This window comes from Oncorhynchus masou, chromosome 24 (assembly GCF_036934945.1).
Source record: "Oncorhynchus masou masou isolate Uvic2021 chromosome 24, UVic_Omas_1.1, whole genome shotgun sequence".
Lineage (NCBI taxonomy): Eukaryota > Metazoa > Chordata > Actinopteri > Salmoniformes > Salmonidae > Oncorhynchus > Oncorhynchus masou.
The window spans coordinates 86,272,687-86,298,377 of record NC_088235.1 but is presented as its reverse complement, the minus strand read 5'-3'; the positions used below and the strand labels follow the sequence as shown (position 1 = coordinate 86,298,377).

Here is a 25,691-nt window from a genome sequence, read left to right as displayed (position 1 = left end):
AGTAGCAGCACATATGTGAATTATTTACTATTTTACAGTTATTCTAATGTTACCCCCACCTATTTACAAAGACCACCATATTATAACCCTAATGTCCAAAACATCTCATGATATGAAAAGTATTGCATATTTGGCTAATTGCTGTCCATTGTGTCCTGATGCTTTGCTTTCCAGGTTATTTATCTTAGGGCAATGCTGGCACTTCGGCTCTAGTAAACTTCAGCAAAGCTGAATCTCTATGTTCATTGTTAACTACATAAATGTATGTTCTTTCCAGTGGAAGGATGCACTATAAGGAGATGTACAAAGTAGTGCGCACTATTTCACCTCCCCTGGGCTTTGGAAAGAACTGCCCCTACAGGGTGGCCTACAAGGTTTGGCTCCCCCACCACTATCCCTCGCTCCCTCAACCCCTTCCTATGTTGGGATCCTTGCTCTGCCCCCCGCCCCCTCCATTCCTCTCTACCAGTTACTACTACTGCTCTATGGCCTGCTTTCACTGCTGGAGGAGGCCAGCTCTGGCTCTGCTCCAGGCCAAAGAATGACTGGGCTATGGCTTCAGGATACAAAGAGATGGGTGTTCCTCTAACATACAGAACATTATGCACTTCATTCTGTAGATGCAGAGCAATGAGCTATTGGAACATGTAGTGTAAAGTTAACAACTACACAAAATCAGTTTTCTGTGATACCCTGGCTCTCTGTGCCTGGTTGGATCTGGTACCTCTGGGTTAGCTGACTGGTCCTAGAAGGATGAAAAGTGTTATGGTGGTGACTTCATGGCCTACTGTAAGTCCCCCCCCTGACAAGTGTCAGCAGTACAGGTTTAGGATGTGATGTGAGTATCTGCCAGATCCACAGAGTACCCTACTGTCATTCCTTTGGTCATGTTAGATTTCTTCTGCTCCCTTTTTTCTATGCCAGGTCTGCATAGAAAGACCACAACCTGATCTTATCATTTTCCTCTTTCTGTGTAATGCCATTGAATAACCCTCTTTCTGATATCTCTTCCCTTTTACATATTCCTTTCTTCCTCCATTCCTTGGGAATGCCTTCCTTGCCCTTCCTCCTCGTCATCTGCCTTGCTCCCTGCCTCCTCCCCAGCGGGCGTATTCATTACACTGACATGTATGAAATGCTGACCCTCATGTCGCCACCTCTAGGCCTCGGCAAGAAATGTCCATCCAAAGTGGCTTATAAGGTAGACCAAATACAGACAGGCAAAGTTTCTATGTTAGGTCAATGGAGACGGCAAACTAAAACCTTGCTCTCTGTCATACCGGATCATCCCAATTCCAAATGAAGTGTGGGAAAGGGCTGTTGTCTATCGTATCGTAATGTGTCGCTTGTTCAACTGTAAGAGAATCTACAATGGTGTTTTTTGATTGGTGGATGACAATACGTACATTAAAAAGAAATAAGCATTGTGCTTTTGTGTTTTCTTTTTTTCTATTGGTTTGCATCTTGTCAGAGAACTGACTGAGTAATTAATTGATGTTTTGTGTGTTAAGAGCTGTCTGTGGAGTAAATGGCTTTTACAGTCAGTAAGAATGCAGCTGTTTTGAAATGGGTGCATAAAGCTGACATATACTTCATAGAGCCACACTGTACAGTGTCAGAATGTCATACAATCTTCCTCAATCAGTGTTTCTTGATTACTTCCTATAAGTATATGCATGTGCCTTCTGCCCTTGCACGCTGTAGCTTTTTTTCACATATCATTTCCCTGTCATTTATTTTGTGATATGTGTGCATGTGCAATGGCAGAGATTCACCTACCCTCTTTGTGCATGCTGTGTTGTGAGAGTCTCTTGGCTGATCTTACTATGTCATTCTTATTAGAGTATTGTCTTATCACATGTGTTTTTATCCTTATATTGTAAGTTTAGCTTAAACAGTGAAAACATATTATCAAGTAGAGACTTGAGTACTACATTTAAGACTGCAAATGGCTAGCTCCTCCCATTTGCATCATGTTGTCTCCTGTTTGATGAGATATATTTCCTGCTTCCCCCTCTGTCCCTTCCATGGACACCCTCAGAGGCTGGTGCTAATGAACATGCCTGTGGATGAAGAGATGTCGGTTCACTTCACCTCCACCCTCATGGCCCTGATCCGAACCGCCCTCGAGGTGAAGATAGCCAGAGGTCAGGCGCTAGCTAACATGCTATATACTTAGTATAACCTTGTTGTTTTTCTCTACTTTCTCCACACACTGTTGATCAATTTCCTCCATAAGTTGCATGCTTGATCTGCTGTTGTTGTGGTGTTTCCAGGAGGGGAGGACCGAGGTCTGATGGATTCAGATCTACAGAAGGAGATAAGTGTCATTTGGTCACACCTTTCACAGAAGACCCTGGACCTGCTCGTCCCCATCCACAAAGGTGACCGTCAGAATGTGTGGTCCCACTGGCATTAGTCAATGTAATTGAACTATTTACTCTAGGAGTTATGAATTTCAAAGAATTCCAAATTAGTGACATTATGCTATTGGTCTTCCAGCCAGTCATATGACCATTGGGAAGATCTATGCAGCCATGATGATCATGGACTACTACAAGCAGAGCAAAGCCAAGAAGCTCAGGCAACAGCTGGAGGAGCAGGTATATAACTCTATGTACAGTATAGTTAGGAAACCACCTCCTCTTAAAAGTAGTTTGCATACTCTCATACTGTACCTGTTTCATCTTCACCCTCTATAGAAACACGCTCCCATGTTCCAGCGTATGGACGCGTCCTCTCTGCCTCAAGAGATCCTCTGCAGTGCCAAAGCCCTCCCTTTCCTGCCACACAGCCCTGGATCTGCCCTGTAAATATGTTATTTTACTCATGAATAGGACTGCCGGTGTTCCCCCACACCGGCAGTCATAAGTTATGACCGCAGTTAAATTCCACGTGACCGCTACCCATCCCTGTCGCGGGATCATTTTCGTCAGCAACCGCTGAATAGCATAGCGCAACAGTCAAATAATATTACTAAAAAATATTAATATTCATGAAATCACAAGTGCAATATTGCAAAACACAGCTTAGCCTTTTGTTAATCCACCGGTCGTCTCAGATTTTGAAATGATGCTTTACAGCGAAAGCAATCCAAGCGTTTTGTATAAGTTTATCGATAGCCTAGCATAGCATTATGTACACTTAGCATCAGGAAGCGTGGTCACGAAAATCAGAAAAGCAATCAAATTAACCGTTTATACCTAAAATACTGACGTTTGTTTGTCGCTTTATGTTCAAAAATCCACAGGAAAGAGCGGTCACGTCAACGCAGACGGAAATTCCAAATAGCATTCATAATGTCCACAGAAACATGTCAAACGTTTTTTATAATCATTCCTTAGGTAGTTTAAAAAATATATATTCGATAATATATCAACCGAGTGTGTAGGTCTTTCAATAACAGCGGGAGGAACAATGGAACAACTCTATAGTGCAAAAACTCACTCTGAGAGCCCCCACCTATCCACTTACGCAATGTGATCTTTCACGCTCATTTTTCAAAATAAAAGCCTGAAACTATGTCTAAAGACCGTTGACACCTTAGGGACGCCAGAGAAAAAGGAATCTGGTTGAGATCCCTTTAAATGGAAGATAGGCATGCAAAGGAACAGAAGGGTTTCAAAATAAGAGGCACTTCCTGATTGGATTTTCCTCAGGGTTCCGCCTGCAATATCAGTTCTGTTATACTCACAGACAATATTTTGACAGTTTTGGAAACTTTAGAGTGTTTTATATTCTAATCTGTCAATTATATGCATATTCTAGCATCTGGTCCTGAGAAATAGGCCATTTACTTTGGGAACGTTATTTTTCCAAACATAAAAATAGTGCCCCTTAGCTTCAAGAGGATAATAAGTTATGGTAATCACGTCTTATGCAATCTGGACATGCTTTGATAGTACCCAACTTGCTAACTACCATCAGGTCCTACTGGCCTGGTACTCGGGGCCCTCTAACCACTCTGACATCATCGCAAATGCAATTTAAAATCACAACAAACACTTATCATCAAAACAGTATAGTGCTTTTAAAACTGACTTCACTGTGATGATCAGTTTGAAGACAGAAGTTCAACAGCAGGTTGCATTAAGTGTAAAACATGGTAGTTGTGGATGTTATTTCAAAGCCTAATTACAATGAAATGGACAGCGCTTTCTAAGGTGATGATTCATTCAAAACACCTATACACATATTAGAGAATATACATGTGCATAGACTTATGCGCTCAAGCCTGGGGGAAAAAACGGAATAAAATTATGATTGTGCGGTTATACAATACATAGCCTACCGCATATTACCCATGGCAGAAAAACATGAAACAAAACTGATTTAAAATGTCTGGTGCATAATTGGTCTGGCCTATACTTTAAAATTAAACAAATTAGAGTAATCGCCTTTGAGAGTGGTGGACTGTATTATTATGCATACTGGATGTACTGGTTACCTTATTCTCTGCTCCAAAATGTCTATCCATGATTCTGGTAGAGAGACCTAGGCAATGCTGTTGGTTCATTGTGCAGGGCAAGGCAGCTTACAAGTAGCCTACAATTAAAGTGAATTTGTATTTGATTTTGAATAGCCTAGTAATAGGGATTTAAAAAAACATTTGTACAATGAATTGGGTGGTACATTACCTTTTAGCTACAGAATCTCTCACCACCGTGCATTTCCATCTCCTCCTCTCTCCTTTATTCCTTTCTCAAGCATGCAGTGGGGCTGTCAACAGTTCAGTGAAATATGTTTTGCTTGCGAAAACATGTTACTATTGATGTTCCCGAACAGATTTAATTCACTTGGTATCCCAAATCAAGCACTGGGTAGCTGCAGGAATAGGGTTGGATAGCCCATTGCATACAGAGTTTGGGCGGAATATCACCTGTCACACAGCAAGTGCATGCTCCTCAAACAGTGATGCATGGAGTAAAATAAGTTTACTTATATGTATTTCTCAGCTCCTCATATTAAGCATAGCTCCGCTATAAAACCAAAGTAGCCTACCGGACCAGCGGGAAAGCACACGGCCTCCATTCGCTATTCCAGTGCATACAGATGACATGTATTTTTATCATGTCCTTGTTCCTGCCCATTTCATAATGGGCCATTCTAAATCCGAACTCATTTTACATATTAGTAAAGAAAGGATTATATTGCTTATAGCCGCATCATGCAGCCTATATATGTTTTAATTTCTAAGACATTCTAAGGTTTGGTTCATTCAGAACTAAAGTTGCCAAATAACTCTAAATCTTGTGTATAGGAGGACCTGTTTCAAATGATTTCTATGCTCCGGAATGGTAAAAATATCCTATTTTATTCAGCTAGTTCAATTATATTCTTCTTTCTATAAAATCATATAAAATAATGGAACAGGACTTATAAGCATATCGTGTAAGCTAAATGAACAAGCCTACAGCTTATGGCGCACAGCCAGATAACATACAGTCTGTCACGGCCGTTGCTGGAAGAAGACCAAGGCGCAGCGTGGTGAGCGTACATTTTCCTTTTTATTTCAAAATGTCGCCAACAAAACAACAAACGGAAGCTTACAGAGCATTAGTGCCACAAACAAAGTTAACTACCCACAACGAATAGAGGGAAAAGGGCTACCTAAGTATGGTTCCCAATCAGAGACAACGATAGACAGCTGTCTCTGATTAAGAACCATACCCGGCCAAAACATAGAAACGCAAAATCATAGAAAACAAAACATAGAATGTCCACCACAAATCACACCCTGATCAAACCAAATAGAGACATAAAAAGGCTCTCTAAGGTCAGGGCGTGACACAGTCGGCCTACTCCTATTCTGTTTTCTGAAATACATTTTCTTCGTATCATAATGTTTCTTTAGACTTGACTAAAATATATAATGGAATTATTGTGAAGGTGTATATAAAATTGATTTATTATACTTTTTAAATGTAGATGTTCCAAAGGTGTTCATCAGCAGCTTGTATGTCACTCATATGTGTGGAGGGCTGGAGATGCTAAACATGTTTACATTAATTAACGGTCAATTACAGTGAGACCGACAGTCTTTTTACATTGACATTTTAGTCATTTAGCAGACTTACAGTAGTGAGTGCATACATTTTCATAATTTGATTCTCCTTTTTGTCCCCTTACTGGTCCCTCATGGGAAATGAACCCACAACCTTGGCGTTTCAAGTGCCACGCTTTACCAACTGAGCTTTACCAACTGATCCTGTGTGTGCATGCCTGTAGATGGAGTTAATAGATATGTGTTCATCCTAGATAGGCATGCCTCTCTGAGCGTCTTTCTGGCTTCCTATCTGTTCCATCAGGACCAGAGGAGGATTTGTGGCCTTGAGTCCCATATCCCCTCAGGAGATGTTCATGCAGCCCATGTCCCAGGACCTAGAGGACAGAGAGGAGGACTACCACAACTATCACCACCACCACCTGCTCCACCACCAGCTCCACACACTGGTAAGGACTTGGTCTCAAGTACTGTAACACCCCCATGAACACACTCACCCAACGCACTATAATCAAATCAAAATCAAATCAAAGTTGATTCATCACGTGCACAGTTTACAGCAGGTATAAACGGTGCAGTGAAATGCTTACTTGCAAGCTCCCTCAACCAAGCAGTACAATACATTATGTCACATTGTATGTTATATGTATGTATTACTGTGTTACACACTTAATGGGGAAATAATTGTGTAATAATTACAAACATAATGCATGAGTAGACTTTTGATGGGTAAACCTCCAGTGAGATAGGATGGAGTGAGAAGGGTTGCATTATGGTCTGGTAGGCTGTGGTTGTGATCCAGAGAGATGGGGAGGAGAGGAGTGGGGGTTGAGGCTGTCTTTCCCAGGAGAGGCAGTGTCTGACTGGACTCACTCTGACTCATCCACTCCCCCATCCATCTCTCTGTCACTGTCCAGCCAATTAGCTGTCTCTGTCCACCAATTGTTACCCAAGAGGCCCGGCCCAATCAATATTCTGTATTTTGACGCTAGTTGATTAGTGGGGTGGAGTTGGTTGGGGGGTGGTTGTGGGAGGGTGTTGATTTGTGATTTGTGTTGAAATATTTGATATATGGTGCCAGTATATTCTGATTCATCATCAAACTCTTGTCTGAAACAACATTGTAAAAAGCATTGCTGTTGATCCAACTGTCATCATAGCAATTAGACCCAGAACAGATTGGTCACTCATTTCTGAGTCATGCACACTCTTACCTTACACTCAAAGCCATTCAAACACACACCTACTTTAGTTAACTCTACACAGTCCAAGCCAGTTCTATCTAGCAGAGCTGGTTTGCAGTCGATGATAAGGCTGTCTGGCCCCTTCTGTGTCATTCTCAACTTCACCATGGCAATGTCTCACCATGCTGTTCACTCCACACAGTGTCCCTTTTTTAAGGCATTTATCACTACTCACCCATTTCTTTGAATGGTATCATAATTTCTCTGCCATAGGCTTTGATGAACCATGCGTGTTATGCTTATTTTGCAAGATTGTTGTGATTCTGCTGAGTTTTGGCACTGTGGGGAGTGTGACTTTGACGACATGAAAGCGTGTGACTTTCTGTAAGTGTGTGAATGGAACAGGGACGGAGACGGCGGCTTGTCTCTGGTGGTTTGGTGTCAGCCCTCTTCTCATGGTTTTGTCGTTTAATTATGCTGTGTTGGTATTTGGCACCTTTGTCATCAACAGAGCTATATGCCATATGGCACTCCCATCCATCTCTCTGTTCTTTGAGCAGCTGTACCGAGTTCTGTTGGAGGATACTGCTCATATTTCGTGGTTATGGTTTCTCAGCTCTTCTCAGCTCTTTAGTGAAGAGTGGGGCATTTTGGTTTCCTATGCCTGCATGCCTGTGACTGGTTCTTGCCTCCGCTTCATGGCTTTCAGTTATTCAAGCTCCATTTTAAGCTTTAAGCCGTTGTTGCGCATGTAGACACCGCCCCCTTCCTTCCTTCAGCCCCTCCTATCTGCCCTGCCCCGCCTGGTTGTCAGCCCCTCGTTGACAGTGGTACTCCTACCCACAGTACTTCTGAGCACTCCAGACAGTCACCACTCACACAGGTTCACAATGAATAGTGAAAAATTAATACATTACACTGCCAACACACAGTGCTTTGGCTGCCGTTGTGCTCAGCCAGTGCTTTTAATCTGAGTAAAGAGGGTGTACGGCTATTCGATAGCAATACTGTACAAAATCTCAGTCAGCATACTACATCTGCTTGTGACGTGTTGGTACAGTAGCCCTCTGCTGGTCCTCTGACGTCATTGCTGCCAACTCTGTTTTCACACATTAGAACTCTGCTGTGTTTCTCTCTCCTCCTTCTTTCTCTGACTATATAGGTTCCGGAGCGCAAAGAGTTTAACCGCAACCTTTGCCCCACTAACAGGCAGGATGACCCACTCAGGGTGCCCGGGCGGGCAGTCTCTATCCGAGCCTCCTCTATGCCTCGGCTGGCTGTAGACACACAGGTACCTGTTACTGTATAGCCCCTCACCTCCCCTCCTCTACCCTTCGGGCCTCAGAGAGAACAGGACCCAGGCAGACAGCCTCTGTGGGGGCTTCAGAGGGACTGAACACTGGAGCAGTGCAGCCACATATATACAGCAATCAGCCATGAAGTGGAGGAGGATTGGGTGTTAACTAGGTTGCTACAGTATATACATTTCAGCTGCTACCTTCAATGGTTGTTGACTGTGTGGATGGCGTACTTTGGTGGTTTCTAGTTAATCCTTGCGTGGCAAACATGTCAGTGTGCCATGTTTCCCAAACGTTGTATTTTTAGTCCATGGTAATATGGATAGGAAGGGGCTTTGGGTCCTCGAAAAGCACAATATAAATACCATGTGTTAAACATGGAATGTGTGTTGTGGATGAGAGAAAGTCTTCTGCTCAGAACTCAGATTAGAACTCCACACACTTTCTACCCTCTCGCATTCTCTCAACCAAATGTATATGTGTGTATATGTCTGTATATCTATATGTGTGTGTGTCTGCTGTATGTGTGTATGTGTTTATCTATTTGTGTGTAGGTGGGGACAGACAGCAGCAAATCAATGAAGCGCTCCTTCTCCACTATTGGGGATCAATGTGTGAATGGCCTGTGGCAGGAGGAGTACTCTCTGAAGAGGGTCAGTCCTGACTGTCTGAACAGACCACGACAGAGGAGCATCAGAGGTATACGACACACAGTAACAGTCAGCCACTGAGTTTACATGGCATCTTTTCCTTCACTCTGGTTAAAGCTGGAATGTTTTCAATATGCCTCTGCTTAGGGTCCATTCACTGATCCTGACCCCTTTCATATTTTAAAACCATTGAAGAACAGTGGAAGCTATCAGTTTCAGATGCCCCCTGATGGCTGTGTATTTACTATACTGTGTTCCTCTTCATAGCTCCCCTCTCTCCCCCTGCCTCTCAGGAATCAGGTGCAACCTCAGGGAACCAGTAGATCATGAGCGGGGGCGCTCCAAAGAGAGGCGTCACCTGCTGTCTCCCGACGTGTCCCGCTGCAACTCTGAGGAGCGGAGCCAGGACCCGTCACAAGAACGCAAGCAGTCCCGTTCCCCCAGCGATGGACGCACACATGCCCTCCACAGACAGGTGAGTGTTCTCTCAACGGCCCTGAGCCTATTATTATTCAATTCCTGGCTTTATCTATCAAACACTGTCCCTACTACCATTGAAGCTTGGTTTATGTGTGAGGTCTCTACTCTCTGCAGGGCAACACTTCAGGCAGCCCAGACCTGTCTAGCACACCCCGCGGCCGGCGCCAGCTCCCCCAGACGCCCTTGCGGCCACGCCCTCACATCTCCTACTCCCCCCTGGTGTGCCGAGCCCACCTCTCCCCCCCTGCTGCCAGTGAGGGCAGAGCCCGGACCCAGGAGGCCCCCGGAGAGATGGACGATCCCTCGTTGCGGGAGGAGGGGGAGAGGCTAGCCCCAGAGTCAGGAGCGGGGGTGGGAATAGGGTTGGGTGGCGCAGGGTTAGGGGTCAGTCACCCGCACCCCTCACCTCACCGGTACATCTCGGAGCCGTACCTGACCCTGCACGAGGAGTTACACAGCCCAGACTCCTCAGGCCTGGATGAGACTCTGACCTTCGAGGCGGCCATTGCAACCAGTCTGGGCCGGGCCAACACCATCAGCTCTGCCCCCCAGCTCAGACACAACTGGCAGGTCCCCAACGGACACTTCCATAAACGCCTGGGTCAGGCCAGCTCTGTGGTTGCCTGCGAGCTCTTGAGTGACACGGACGAGGATGACCGCTGTTAGGGCCGGGACTTGTAGAAGAAGAGCAGGAAGATGGACAGCAAAACTGGGTATAAAAAAGACAGGGGTCCTCAGTTTGAAGCACACTGTTAGGTCGTGTACTGAGTGTGCATCTGTACGTGTGTGTATCTGCACTCTTAGAAAAAAGGGTTCCGAATGAGTTCTTCAGCTGGCTCCCGAGTGGCGCAGCAGCCTAAGGCATTGTATCTCAGTGCAAGAGGCATCACTACAGACCCTTGTTTGATCCTGGTTTGATCCCGGGCTGTATCACAACCGGCCTTGATCCGGAGTCCCATAGGGCGGCGCACAATTGGCCCAGCGCCGTCCCGGAGGATTTGGCCGGGGTAAGCTGTCATTATAAATAAGAATTTGTTCTTAACTGACTTGCCTAGTTAAATAAAGCTTCAATAGGATAACCCTTTTTAGTTCCAGGGGGGAACCCTTTTGGGTTCCAGGTAGAATCCTTTTAGGTTCCATGTAAAACCCTCTGTGGAAAGGGTTCTACATGGAACCCAAAAGCATTCTACCTGGAACCAAAAAGGGTTCTTTAAAGGTTCTAGTTAGCACCTTCTTTTCTAAGAGTGTGTGTTTGTAGGAGTACAATATGTTTGTCAAATCAACAAGACAAGGAAGATATGGGGACTGCTGGCATACAGTGCAAACGTTCAGTTGCATTTTGATTAATAACAAAGTTAAATAACTCAAGATGTAAAGAATGTTTCCTCACTTCTTAGACCTATGAAACAGAGTAAGTGTGTGTTCAGTACAGTGTGTAGCAGAAAAATAGTATGTGGCACTGAAGTATCAGGAATGTATTGAAATTGTGCTCTTTTCCTCCTGTAAGATCAGAAGTTCTCAGTTATTAGATCTTTATTGATCATGACACAGTGGTAGGTGTGTAGGGATCTGAAGCAGACATTGGTTGTCACAGACACTGTTTTAAAACAACTCTCCTCTCTCATTTCACACTACGTCAATGAGGTATTTCTCAGGCAGTGACGTCTACTGAATGGTTCCGTGTCAGTCAGCCAATGGGGAAGAAGGTGTCACAACAGAAATGACCGTATGAACCAGTTAACTCACCGATCGTGAGCTCTCACCTGAGAACAAAAAAGGTTGTTGAACAAAGTGAGAGGAAAGGCCTTTGCATTTGTTGTAATGTTCTCTCCAGTAGATATGACGATATAGACGAGACAAGGACCTGACCTTTCCCTGATAGATGCTGTACATTTCCAGAGCTCTGGTGCTTTGATCCCTCTAAAGTCAGGTGTTCCAGCATCATTTCATGTCAATGCTCTAGTTGTCATTTTCAGCCTAAATATGTTGGGTACTTGTGTGCTCTTCAGTGTGTCTCTGGACAGAGGACCCTCTTCCCTGCTTTTGTCTGTCACTGTCACCACACTGGATTACGCATGATGTCCACTGTGAGGCCCTGGATGAGGTCCAGCCCTGAACTATAGACCCTCACTGGACAGCAGCAAAACTGGCCTCTTGTACAGAACAATATGGAAACCACAGACATAGCATGTCCATGTGCTGGATACTACTGAAAAATATAGTCTACAAAGCCATTTTTCCTGTAAATAGAATCAAGTGTCTTGAGGATGTGTTGCCTTTTATGTCATTATGAATACTATCTGTCCTTTGATGCAAATTATTTCAATATGGATGTGTTTATGGATGATTCCTAACTATGATTTATTTGTAAGTTAACTCCCATGGTACTCTGAACGCTGACTGAGTCAATTTTTGCCAACAGGCTTTACAGTGCTGTATAAAAAGAGAGTTTTCCCTGATATAGCTCTTTGTTGTAGCAACATGATCGTGATGGTGATGGCGATGATGACGGTTATGGTGATAGTGATGATGATGGTTATGGTGATAGTGATGATGATGGTGATGATGGTTATGGTGATAGTGATAAAATGTGCCTGCCTGTGAGTAGGGCGACTCAGAGCAGTTGATGGATCCATGTGCACTCAGTGGTGTTCTCTCTCTCATCAGACCCCAACAGAATGATGTTTACATTTTGAACAGTGATTGTTGCCAAAAAGAGAGCTTATATTATATCATGTGCTGTGTTGTAATTTGTTTTGTTGACATGTTTCTGAAATGTGAACAGGACGTATTTGGTCCGATGTTCTGCTGGCCAATATGGGCCCACTGTTCTGTGAAACATGATGAGTTTTATGTTGCTTCTGAATTTCTGGTATAGAAAAGCGTTCTGGTATATATGTAGTATATATAAATAAATACATGTCTAATTTAATGGTTTGTTTATACTATATTTCAATCTAGATGCCTGTATGACTTTGACAAAAACAATTTGCATATCTGTGTTGTGGCAGAACAGAGGGTTTGGTCAAGACGTTTACACAGAACAGACACGGACAGAGAAGGATTAGCTCAGTTTCAAGGGTGTTTATTTAAATAATAAATCAAAAAGAAAAGGGTATGTCTCCCCTATGAGATCAAAACTGCACTCCCTCCTGTTACCTCTGTAACCGTCCCCAACTATACAGGAGTCCTTTCTTCCCCCACTCTCCCTGTGTGCTGCCCTTCTGGCAGCTTCATGGGCCTTGCACAGCTGGTGAGCAATCAGCCCATGAGATTACTCACCAACTCCCAATCAGCCCCAATTAGTACTGGCCGGAGAACCCGTCGAGACCTGGCACGTCCAGCAGATGGAGCCATCGCCTCGTGATGTATACACCGTCTGTCACCAGGCCTCGACGAGTCTCCCCCTGGTGGCTGACGTGCTGTATGTCACCCCCCAGCTCTATCGGGGAGGGGACTGTCATCTGACATATGTATCCCTTCTCGATAGGGCATCCGCGTTTCCATGCTTCGCCCCTGACTTGTGCACAACAGAAAAAGAGAAGCGTTGAAGGGACAAGAACCACCTGGTGACCCCATCGTTTGTGTCCTTTCACCTGGCCATCCAGACCAGGGGAGCATGGTCCGTGACCAGGGTGAAGTGGGTACCTAACAGGTCATTCTTGAGTGTCTAGCACCCCATCGTGTATCTGGGACAGAACAGCCCCTAGTCCCGTATCACATGCATCCGTCTGGACCACCATCGGCACCTGGAAATCAGGCGTTACGAGAATCGGGTGGGAGCGCAGCGCTTCCTTCAGACGGCTGACCACCGCTTCTGTCTCGTCCGTCCATCTCACTGTTTTCGGGAGGCGGGCTCTGGTTAGATCGGTGAGTGGGGAAGTTATAGCCGCAAAGTTGGGGATACACCGGCTATACTATCATGCCAGTCCCAGGAAGGACTTGACCTGTGTCTTGGTGCGTAGAACGGGCCAGTCACGTACCGCGTGAACCTTCCTCTCCTGGGGCTTAACTTCCCCGTATGATCAAATACCCCAGGTACTTCACCTCCTCAAAACCTAGTTTGCACTTCTTGGGGTTCGTGGTCAACCCGGCTTGTCTGAGCTCGTACAGCACCGCCTGGAGGCGCATCAGCTGCTCTTCCCAACCTTGGCTGTAGATGATGATATCATGCAGATATGCCGTTGCGTACTGCTGGTGGGGTCGAAGCATTCTGTTCATCAGTCGCTGGAAGGTAGGCGGGGCCCCATGGAGACCCGAACGGGAGAACCCGGTACTGATACAAACAGTCAGGTGTCGAGAACGCCGTCTTCTCCCAGGAGGAGAATGCCAACGGTACCTGCCAATATCCTTTGGTCAGGTCGAGGGTGCTGATGTACCGGGCCTTTCCCAATTGGTATATGAGCTCGTCCACCCTCGTCATGGGGTAGGTGTCGAATAAGCTTATGTCGTTCACACCCCGGAAATCATTACAGAAGTGGAGGCTACCGTCCGGTTTGGGCACCAACACGATGGGGCTGCACCATGCAATGTGAGACTCTTCAATGACCCCCATCCTCAGCATAGCCTCCACTTCTTGTTTCACGGCCTTCCTTCAGGCCTCCAGAATACGATATGACCTCTTTCGTACCATTTCCCCACGCCAGGTACGAATGTGGTGTTCAATGAGGGTAGTGCGGCCCATCTTCTCGGAGAACACCGCCGTGTTCCGATCGACAAGCTCCCTGAGCTCTTGCTTCTGGGCCGGGTCGAGGTCCTCGTTGCTCGGGACCACCACTGGTACCATTGGCCACTTCTTCAACAGGTTCACGTGGTAAATCTGTTAAGGTTTCCGTCTTCCCGGTTGCCGTACGCGGTAATTGACAGGTCCCAGCTTCTCGATCACCTCGTATGGCCCATTGTTGCCATGTTGCCAGGAACTTACTTTCAGCGATGGGGATCAAGACCAACTCCCTGTCTCCCACCTGGAATTCTCGGGGCTGGGATCCCCGATTGTAGACCTGGGCTTGGGCGCGTTGGGCCTTCTCCATATGTTCTCTCACGACTGGCCATATGGCTGTCATCCGCTCCCTCATCGTCTCCATGTGCTCTACTACGCTGCGTAATGGAGTTGGTTGGGCATCCCACACCTCCTTGGTGAGATCCAATAGGCCGCGTGGCCTCCTCCCGTAGAGGAGTTCAAAAGGGGACAACTCTCTGGAGGACTGGAGTACTTCTCGGATTGAGAACATTAGGTGGGGTATCAGCTGGTCCTAGTTCTTCCCGTCCTGCTCGATGACCTTCCGCAGCATTTGCTCGAGCATTTTATTGAAGCACTCAACGAGCCCATCCATCTGCGGGTGAAAAACGGCAGTCCAGATCTGCTTGATCTGCAGGAGGGCACACAACTCTTTCATGAGGCGGGACATAAACTCCATACCTTGGTCTGTCAGGATCTCGTTCGGGATGCCCAACCGGCTAAAAAGGTGGAACAGCTCCCGAGCGATTCCCTTGGATACCGCCGCCCGTAGGGGAATGGCCTTGGGATACCGGGTGGCATAGTCTACTATTACCAGGATGTACCTGTGTCCTCGTGCTGTTTTTACCAGGGGTCCCACTATGTCCATGGCGATTCGTTCAAAGGGCACCCCGATGATCGGTAGGGGGACCAGTTGGTTTCGGAAGTGGGCCTTTGGGGCAGTCATTTAACACTCTGCTGCGACAGTAGTCTTCCAGTAGTCTTCCACTGCGACAGACTACTGCGACAGTAGTCTTCCACGGCCCTCCTCATCCTGGGGCAGTGGAACCGTGCGGCGATCCATTCCCGGGTATTCTCCATTCCCAGGTGCACTCCCAACAGGTGGGTGTGGGCCAGCTGAAGAACGGTTCCCACGGGGCAGCAATAAGACCTCTCAAAGTTCCCTCTTTTGGCATGACACCTGATACAAAAGGTTATTCTTGATCTGGAAATGGGGGTGTCGCCAGTCATACACCCCCAGAAGTAGCTGTCCATCCACCGCTATCATTTGGGCTGTGGCGGCTTTCGAGTTAGGATCCTCCCACTGGGCCGTCCCGAATTGTCCCCTCAGTTGGCCCCCTGCGCGTGTCTTGACTGGCCTCTCGAAATCGAGGAGGGAGAGGCGTACAGCAGGTCAGCCACCAGGGGGTGGTGGCTGACCTGCTGTACGCCACAGTGTATACTGTAGAACCATTAAAAATATGAATCCTCTTAAATTAAATGTCAACTAAGCTGTGGTAACAAATCATCTTTTGAAAATCGATTTATGGCTTAATTTTTATGTTCAGCGAAAACGCTGAAGGATTATCACAGAATTTTGACTCCATCGAAATAAGGAGAAGAGATATTTATTTTGGAGCAGATGTTTTAGTCTCATCTTTGATGATTAAATGTTTTATTAAACTTATATAATGTATAAATCACACAGCTCACTGCTTAAGATGTAGCAGATATATTTATGATGATGTGGAGAGCTGTCTCTCTTCTCGCTTGGCTGCTTGGCTTTGTCTCGGTATGCTAAAGATAAACCACATGTGGTTTGATATGTAGTTTGATATGGGCGTGTGTGTACCCACAGAGCTCAGGTGAGAGTGGTTCAGTGGTGCGGTAGACAGGCAGTGGTGGAGATCTCTACAGTGTTTGTGAGAGGAGAAGACAATCATGACACCGCTGATACAGTGAGTCACCGTGATCGTGTCCTCAGATCCTCCTGACTAGTCCCCCTGGGATATGATGGGCACTGGAAGGGAACCTGGAGGGGTTGGCATGGCTGAGACCTTGCTGTTTCTCTGGGCAGGACTAGGTCTGTTTGGGGCTCCGGGTGAGGGAGCTTCTCAGGATGGTTCCTCACACAGGCTGTGCCCTGTCCAGCCAGGACCAGATGAGTATGGGGGATGCAGGGGAGACCAAACACCAGCCCTGGCTAAAGGTGAGTAAGGCATCCCAGGATAAATGGGATCTGGTCATGGCAGCAATATATTGTATGTATGTTTGCATGTTTTGTGTATTTACTGTAATTGATACTGAAGGTTCTGAGATTATTTTTGATACTGTGGTAATCCCAGAATTGTGATAATTAATTACAAAAGAACTGTAACAAACATACCTGTGTATAGCAGGCAGGTGTTGTTTTGTGTAATGTGTTCCTTCTTCGTTACTATAACCATGCCAACTTCACCAGAGCCATATATCTATATATCCTTATTGTTCTGGCTTTTGCCACACTGTGCCGTCATAGAGCCACTTAAAATAGGCAGCGAGTTGGTCCATATCAAACATGGGGTTTGCTCTCATGCTTGGGGAGATTCCACCCAGACATTCCATACTGGCAGCAGGTGAGGCTCCAGGCTTTGATCTCACAGAGGGCAGCCAAGTTCTCTCTTCTCTAGGTAGACACAGCAACCTGTTCCAATTATCAGCAGCTAGTATCTCACCTTGCCCTCACAGTGGCTGGCCAAACAGATGTGGGAGAACATGATCACATCCATCTTTATTTTTAAACTAACTCATGAACTCTTATGTACATCAAAGTCCTGCCCTGATCAGTTTGTTTCAATTCCATTGATTGAGGTGATGATGAATACAGTACTGGCTGATGAATTCCTAACATTCATTTCAATCGAAGTTGGGTATTGCCACGGCTATCAATTCATACCCTGTCTCTGAGATGCATGTTTTGTTCCCTTTTCTAGAAGTGGATCTGTTGGACCTCTTGGACATGCTTTCCCCAGACCACTACAATGTCTCTAAAGCAGAGGATGACATGGGCTGCTTGGCCTACGAAATCGGACAATACGCCACCTTGTTCCTCCCCACACACACAGCGTTTGGCTCTCAGTAAGTCATATAGATAAACAGCTTGTGGAAATGGTAACCAGCGAGCTGATGTAATGAGAAAAAGTTTTTTTTAAATAATGTTGAGTTTGAAAGCATTGATGAAATACCTTTCTTAGGGCTGCAATCCCGTTAAGGTGATTGATATGACAACAGCCGGTGAAAGTGCAGAGCTCCAAATTCAAACAACAGAAATCTCATAATTAAAATTCCTCAAACATACATGTATCGTATACCATGTTAAAAGGTAATCTTGTTGTTAATCCCACCAAAGTGTCCAATTTCAAATAGGCTTTACAGTGAAAGCACCACAAACGATTATGTTAGGTCACCACCAAGTCACAGAATTTTTTTTGCCATTTTTCCAGCCAAAGAGAGGAGTCACAAAAAGCACAACTAAAGATAAAATTAATCACTAACCTTTGATGATCTTCCTCAGATGACACTCATAGGACTTCATGTTACACAATACATATATGTTTTGTTCGATGAAGTGCATATTTATATAAAAAAAAATCTCAGTATACATTGGCGCGTTGCGTTCACTAGTTCCAAAAACATTTGGTGATATTGCAGAGAGCTACATCATTTTACAGAAATACTCATTATAAATGTTGATAAATACAATTGTTAACTTCATGCGACGAGCAATCCCGGATCCGGGATCCTATTTATAGCCTCAAGCTCATTAGCATAACGCAACGTTAACTATTCATGAAAATCGCAAATTAAATTAAATAAATATATTTGCTCTCAAGCTTAGCCTTTTCTTAACAACACTGTCATCTCAGATTTTCAAAATATGCTTTTCAACCATAGCAAAACAAGCATTTGTGTAAGAGTATTGATAGCTAGCGTAGCATTTAGCGTAGCATTTAGCGTAGCATTTAGCGGGCAACATTTTCACAAAAACCAGACAAGCATTCAAATAAAATCATTTACCTTTGAAGAACTTCAGATGTTTTCAATGAGGAGACTCTCAGTTAGATAGCAAATGTTCAGTTTTTCCTGAAAGATTCTTTGTGTAGGAGAAAAATGCTCCGTTTTGTACATCACTTTTGGCTACAAAAAAAAAAAAGAAAATTCAGTCACCAAAACGCCAAACTTTTTTCCAAATTAACTCCATAATATCGACTGAAACATGGCAAACGTTGTTTAGAATCAATCCTCAAGGTGTTCTTCACATATCTCTTAATTGATATATTGTTCGTGAAAGTCTGCTTTCTTCTCTGAATTAAATGGAAAAATACATGTAGCTGAGGTTTACGCACCAATTTCGACGCAGGACACCGGGCGGACACCTGGTAAATGTGGTCTCTTATGGTCAATCTTCCAATGATATGCCTACAAATACGTCACAATGCTGCAGACACCTTGGGGAAACGGCAGAAATTGCGGGCTCTCTCCTTGCGCATTCACAGCCATATAAGGAGACATTGGAAAACAGCTCTTCAAAAATTTTGCTCATTTCCTGTTTGAAGTTTCATATTGGTTTCTCCTGTAGCATCAGTTCTGTGGCACTCACAGATAATATATTTGCAGTTTTGGAAACGTCAGAGTGTTTTCTTTCCAAAGCTGTCAATTATATGCATAGTCGAGCATCTTTTCGTGACAAAATATCTTGTTTAAAACGGGAACGTTTTTTTATCCAAAAATGAAATACTGTCCGTAGAGTTCAAAGAGGTTAAACATGGAAATATAGATATACCTCTCGTTAATGCAACCTCTGTGTCAGATTTTTTTTGAACTTCACGGAAAAAGCAAACCATGCAATAATCTGAGTACAGCTTTCAGACAACAAAGTAGCCAAAAAGATATCCGCCATATTGGGTAGTAAACAGAAGTCGGAAATAGCATTATAAACATTCCCTTACCTTTGATGATCTTCATCAGAATGCACTCCCAGGAATCCCAGTTCCACATTAAATGTTTGATTTAGTTCGATAATGTCCATCATTTATGTCCAAAGAGCTACTTTTTGGTCATGAAGCGCCTTCCCTAGTTGCAGACAAAATGTCAAAAGGTTCCTTTCCTGTCCGTAGAAACATGTCAAACGATCTATGGAATCAAGCTTTAGGATATTTTTAACATAAAACGTCAATAATGTTCCAACCGGAGAATTCCATTGTCTTCAGAAGTGAGATGGAACAGAGCTCCCTCTCATGTGAACGCGCATGGTCAGCTCATGGCAGACCTTACTCATTCCCTTCTCATTCGGTCCCACTTCACAGTAGAATCCTCAAACAAGTTTCTAAAGACGGTTGACATCTAGTGGAAGACTTAGGAAGTGCAACATAACCAATATCCCACTGTGTATTCAATAGGGGCTGGGTTGAAAATCAACCAAACTCAGATTTCCCACTTCCTGTTTGGATTTCTTCTCAGGTTTTTGCCTGCCATATGAGTTCTGTTATACTCACAGACATCATTCAAACAGTTTTAGAAACTTCAGCGTGTTTTCTATCCAATACTAGTAATAATATGCATATTTTGGCAACTGGGACTGAGGAGCAGGCAATTTACTCTGGGCACCTTTCATCAAAGCTACTCAATACTGCCCCTGCAGCCATAAGAAGTTCATTTATTGGGTAGATGAGGAAATTCCCTTTCAATGAATTGTCTTGCTCTCAAGGTTGAGATTAAGCTTTGGTGCTGAACCTGAAGTTGAATGTTGACATGTCAGGCACTAAAGCTGAATTAATTTGCCAGCATTGTGGTAAACTTTGCATTGGCTTGTGAAACTGGTCTGGATGGACCCACTCGTCACATTGCTTCTATGTGTTTAAAGGAACAGTATACCCCTTACCCTGTCTGAAACATAACCTAAATTCAATTTCACTCCACTTGGAATGCAAAATAGCCTTATTTGGCTTGCTAATTTGCGTCAGTCACAATGGTATAGACAAGACTGTCAAGTGTGTTTCTGCTTGATGATGCAGTGAGCCTGATGTGTGAGATGTGTGTATGTGTCAGGTTTTCAGATGAGTTGAGCATTGTGATGAGGCTGAGGCTAGGGGGGCTGTGGGTGGAGGAGAGGAGCCTGCTAGCGGTACTGTCAGAGGACGGGGAGGAGTTGCTACAGCTGAGATTGGGACTTGGACTCCTCACCTTCATCAGTACCTGGAGCCGCCATTACGAGTGAGACAGCACCAACATATACATTACATGTGCCATGCTCATGGACACACACAGTCACCAAGTTATCGTTACGCATTGTGTATTTATTCCTCGTGTTATTTTTTTATTTTCTCTCTGCATTGTTGGGAAGGGCCCGTAAGTTAGTGTTTCACTGTTAGTCTACACCTGTTGTTTATGAAACTTGTGACAAATAAAATGTTATTTGATTTCAAATTTGATTGTATTAGATGTTATCCTCACACCACGGGCTATGGCTGATGATGTTGTAATACATGGCATTAGAATGGTTGATATACCAAATACTGTGTGTCCTATTACAATGTTATCAAATTCCGTTGAGCGTATCATTTATTTTGCACTTAAGAAAAAGCTCAGTGACTAATTCTACCTGACATAGACACTGTAGCTCAGGGGTTGGCAACAGGCACCCAAGTAATGTTTTAGGCCCCCAAAGTTTTTAGTAAAATTGCAAAATTATTTTCCGGAACCCCAACCATTTGCTCCGACAAAAATCAGCCTGCGGGTGAATCTAGTTGCTTAATCCTGCTGTAGCTCATAGGCACAACATCCTCTACAGTGGAGTGGCTCTATACCAATTGTCTATACTGATCCACCACACCTCTCTGTGTCCCCCTCCTCTGGGAAGGTTCCCAGCAGGCCTCCTGTGGGATGGCAAGTGGCACTGGCTGGCCCTGTCTGTCTCGCTGTCCAGACTGGAGGTGTATGCTGACTGCAGCCTGCTGGAGAGTATACCCTGGAGGAACTACCCCGGCCTGGAGGTCTCCACCCAGGGTCTCATTCTGCTGGGAGGGGCCACCCAGCCCCACCACACACCCTTTACCGTAAGCCCACTGCTTTTCTGACCCCCGTGCTACATTCCTCACATTGGCCCCAGTCCTCCTCCCACCCCAGGGGAATAGAGGGGGATGCACCAGGGAGGAAGGTTGGCTCAATATGAAGTTCAATGGCACAGAAAAAGGTTTGGCTTGATTGGACTAATCAGTACCCACTGAGCACACACTGGTTTGTGCCATTGAATCAATGTTGTTTCCACATTATTTCAATGAAATTAGTTGAACCAACATGGAATAGACATTGAATTGACCCAGTGATTTATGCTGATTAATCATATCTTCTGGTGGAGTTAGTAATATTACTGTTATTTTACTAATTAACTTGTCTTATTTGAACTGATATTGCTCTTGATGATTAAACTGTTTTACAAAGCATTTAATGCATAATTTGAATTTTGTCCATTTGAATCAAATTAATAAAATTAACATTTGAAGATGTTCAGAGCTTTGTTTTTGAATTTCATATTGGCCCTTTGGGTAGTTCTACACAGTTAAAGCTCTGCCTGATAACATATTAAAATCAATGGAGAAAATCAATTATATTTGGTGGTCCTGTATGGCTTCTCTAAGCCAGCCAAGGTGTGTGGACACAGGCAGGTGTGTGGTGTGGGTGGTCTCTGAGTCCAGCCATCTCAGGAGACATCCGTCATTATGGCCCACGTCAGTGACAAGGCCTCTATGGGTGACGCTGCTGCTGTCTCACTGATGCCCTGCCTGTATAAAACCTCACGTCTCCCCTCACTCTGTCCTTCCCTGCACATGAACAAAGCAGGACTAACACACACCACACACACCAACAACTAGCACTGCCGTCTGAAAATAATTGACCAATGCATGTGGAATATACTGATGTTTACGCATAAGAAGATCCCTGGTGGATACTGACCTGACTGTCTGGAGCTACACACTGTACATAGGAAGTGGACCTGTCACCTTGTGAATTTGTTGTGTGGTGATTGTCTGCTGTGGTTGAGGGCTATTTTCCTAGTCATTCCGTCACTGCTATGGTCTGTGTCTGTGGGAGCCAGCCTCGAACTGGCCCTTGTCCAGGGAGGGGTCTGTTCTAGCACTGCACTGGGTGCTGAGTTAAGTGTGTGTGTGTGTGAGAGGGGGAGACCTGTTCTTACTGCATTCAGAGGGATCAACCGTCTGTCAGCTCTGCAGCGATGCAGGGCCCTGCCGTGATTCTGCTGCTACTCAGCTATGTAAGTCCACCTCTGCTATTAGCTCTATGGGGTACATTCTGGGGTAAGGGAAGAGCAGGGGATTCTGTTGATTTGAAATGTAGTTGTTATGGATTCTGCTTGTATTCTGGTTCTTCTGTGCTCGATTTTTCATTGACAGTAGTACCTCACATGTAAAGTAAGAGACAAGTCCTGTAAAAATTATAATGCAATACTTTTTTCATATATAATGCAAGATTGGACAAGATTGTTGTGTTTTGCTTTCTTTTGTTGTGTTAGGAGGATTGTTCCTGGTCACATGCAATATAGGATGAAGGCCCAATACTAGCAACTTACTAAACCCTTTGGATCGAGTTATTTCCTTTTTATCAGCCTTCTCCCAGTACAGCATTGCTTGGTTATTTGTTCTGGTTTACTGTAAATGCAACTGTTAGTAACTACTTGCCCCTGCATCGTCATGTGGTGCATACACAGTGTACAGCCTGTGGCTGGAATATGCCCTGGATCTGTGGATCAAGCCTGGGGCCTTTTTACATGTGCATGCGAGCAGATGACGGACAGAGAAGATTTTCACATTTGCAAGACAACTCTCATAAATCGTTGGGTAAAAAACTGGCCTCTTTGCAGTGGCAAACCCAAGACCACAGTCATATCTCGGTACTTTATGTAATAGTTGCCTATGCAACAAGTAATATTATACAGAATGAGTGTAATATTATGATGTAATACAGTCTTATTCTGTCTTTGGCCTTGACATTCAAGTGGAAACAGGGATAAACTGAGAGGCCTGAATATGATTGAGTTCTTTGTTCAGTGAAAAGTGACATCTCAATGGCAACATAATGCATTCGAGAGTAGATACTTCAGTTGTTTTGGAGGTTTTTTGCATGTATTTCCACACTACTTATACACTCTATGATTTAAAGTTCCAATCACTGCTATAGCTGTTTGACATGTGAAGACTCAGATAGTGGTGTCTCTAACAAGGCCTCTCCTCCACATCAATGGGACTGGTTTTGTTTTCAGGCGTTCCCATTGGAGACTAAGTTGACCTAAATCACTGCCCTGGTCTAATTATAGACCGTTTATGGTTTGGGGGTGATGATATCATTCCGTTAACTCACCTTTTGAAAAATGTTTTCCCCTAGTTTGACTGTATTTAAATCAGAGACAGACGTATATGAGAACGGCCTGCACTCTCAGAAAAAAACAGTATGATTAGGCTCCAGTATTGATCCCTGGGGCACAAAAAGATCAATATATGGGTGTGCCTTCAGAGGTACAAGATCATATGTGTATCTTCAGAGATATGCATATGATCTCACATGGTACTGTTATGTACCTTTTAGGGTACGTGTGCAGATAGTCTAGTATAATGTTACATTTTTGGACTATATTTTGAATATAAAAGTACAACCATCACACACTCTAAAAAAAAGTGAAGGTAGATTTCTGGTTCCCAGGGTGGAGGCGTGGTTAATGGGGGCGTGACTTTCAGGTAGTTATTTTTGGCCACCCGTGAATGGACGTATTGTAGCAGTTAAAGTGGTCTATGGTTATGTTAATTAAAGTTTGAGCATGTCTGCTGCCAGTTCTGAAGTCTTTATAAAAGCTTACTTAAGAGCATGTGACAATAAAGGGCTGTAATTCATATTGTAGTGACATTAACACAACACTGAGAGGCCTTGTCTTGAGGTACAGACCTCTTTGTGTAATGGTTAAGGTGTTGAAAATCGCTGGACTCAGGTTTGAGTCCCGTTTGGGGCTACCCCCCAATTCGCTCCATTGGTGTCAGAAGTGGGATGGCGGAGATGTGTGTGTTCGTGAGGGACTTGATATAGAGAAGAGGAACATTTTTGACACTTAAAGTAACAAAAAGCTGTGTTACTGTGGTGGTGCCCTAAAAAGGCACATTTTTACCTTTTCTGAAGATACGGTTTTGTACCTGTGGACTATATGGTATACTATTGGCATATTTAAGGTACAATCTGCAAGGGTACAACTATATACCTATAAGTAAATGGTACAATGGACGTACTTTACAGGGTACCTCTACAGTGACAAGCATTTGTACCCCTTTTAAGTACAATAAGTGTGGGATGGGATGGAGCTGGTCTGAGCCTTGTCTAGACAAACATGTGACTAGTGAAAGCTGCCACAGATTCATGGCGAGGCTCTACTTCCCAGCTGCATGGCAGTCGGCCTCTTACACAGGGTCACAGGGCCCAGGAATCAGGATCAATGCTACTTGACCCTAAGTGGACCCATGGAATAACACTGTCATTGTATGACATCATCAAACAAAGGCCGCCAGTCTGACCGCAGTGTCAACACTGTCTGAGACCTGTCCTGTCCTCCCTGGCTAGGTCATTGACCCAAAAGTTCTCACTCAACTTTGTTTGAATACATGCCACATTGTGGAGTACAACGTGATTGATGAGATTGTCTGGTATCTGCTCAGATTAAAAAGACAGTTAACAGCATTTCCCCCCCAAAAGAACACATCATTTAATGAACTTAATTTATTGATCATATCAAATGTTTTAGGCTGTCATTAGTTATGTTTAATGAGCCAAATATTATCTTTCCCAAGTTTTCTTGGTTCAGGAATTGAGCTGCTGGGATTGCTGTTTTTGCCTGTTATTTTAGTATTTCAGGTAATATTATTCATACCAATTGATTTCCTCTATTGAGAAGATTACATTTTTTAATTTACTTTTTATTGTGTAGCGATTGCCTCATGGGCCATAGATTTTGCCCAAAGCTCTCATGCACTCCGTCTGTTGTATATATGATATTCCATCTGATTTGTTTTATAGCTAAGCATTTCCCATCCGCATCATTGTTTGTGTCACAAGGGAAACCAATAGATCTCTACACTGGGATCAATAGCCAATGTGAATACATACCGTATGAAAAATGGGCATTCAATTACAGTTTTGCAAAGACATGAATGACAGCTTCCAAATGATTTGAAAAAATATTACACAGACAAATCTGAGATACAAGGTATTGCTCCAATGCTGATGATTTGAAAAAGGCATTGATAGCATGTTTTATTGTTTGGT

The 25,691-nt window shown here is 44.2% G+C and overlaps 1 protein-coding gene across 1 annotated transcript in view; it reads left to right on the top strand.

Annotated features, from left to right (window-relative positions):
* The window catches only part of LOC135512905 (probable voltage-dependent R-type calcium channel subunit alpha-1E), a 165,294-nt gene extending 152,746 nt beyond the window's left edge, over positions 1–12,548 (top strand). The window contains exons 39-48 of the mRNA XM_064935404.1: positions 278–374; positions 2,042–2,147; positions 2,277–2,384; positions 2,503–2,603; positions 2,703–2,809; positions 6,309–6,453; positions 8,351–8,479; positions 9,041–9,185; positions 9,430–9,611; positions 9,731–12,548. Coding sequence (XP_064791476.1) covers positions 278–374; positions 2,042–2,147; positions 2,277–2,384; positions 2,503–2,603; positions 2,703–2,809; positions 6,309–6,453; positions 8,351–8,479; positions 9,041–9,185; positions 9,430–9,611; positions 9,731–10,282 — 1,672 coding nt within the window. The 3' untranslated portion in view covers positions 10,283–12,548. The remainder of the gene's footprint in view (positions 1–277; positions 375–2,041; positions 2,148–2,276; positions 2,385–2,502; positions 2,604–2,702; positions 2,810–6,308; positions 6,454–8,350; positions 8,480–9,040; positions 9,186–9,429; positions 9,612–9,730) is intronic.
* The last annotated feature ends 13,143 nt before the right edge of the window (positions 12,549–25,691 follow it).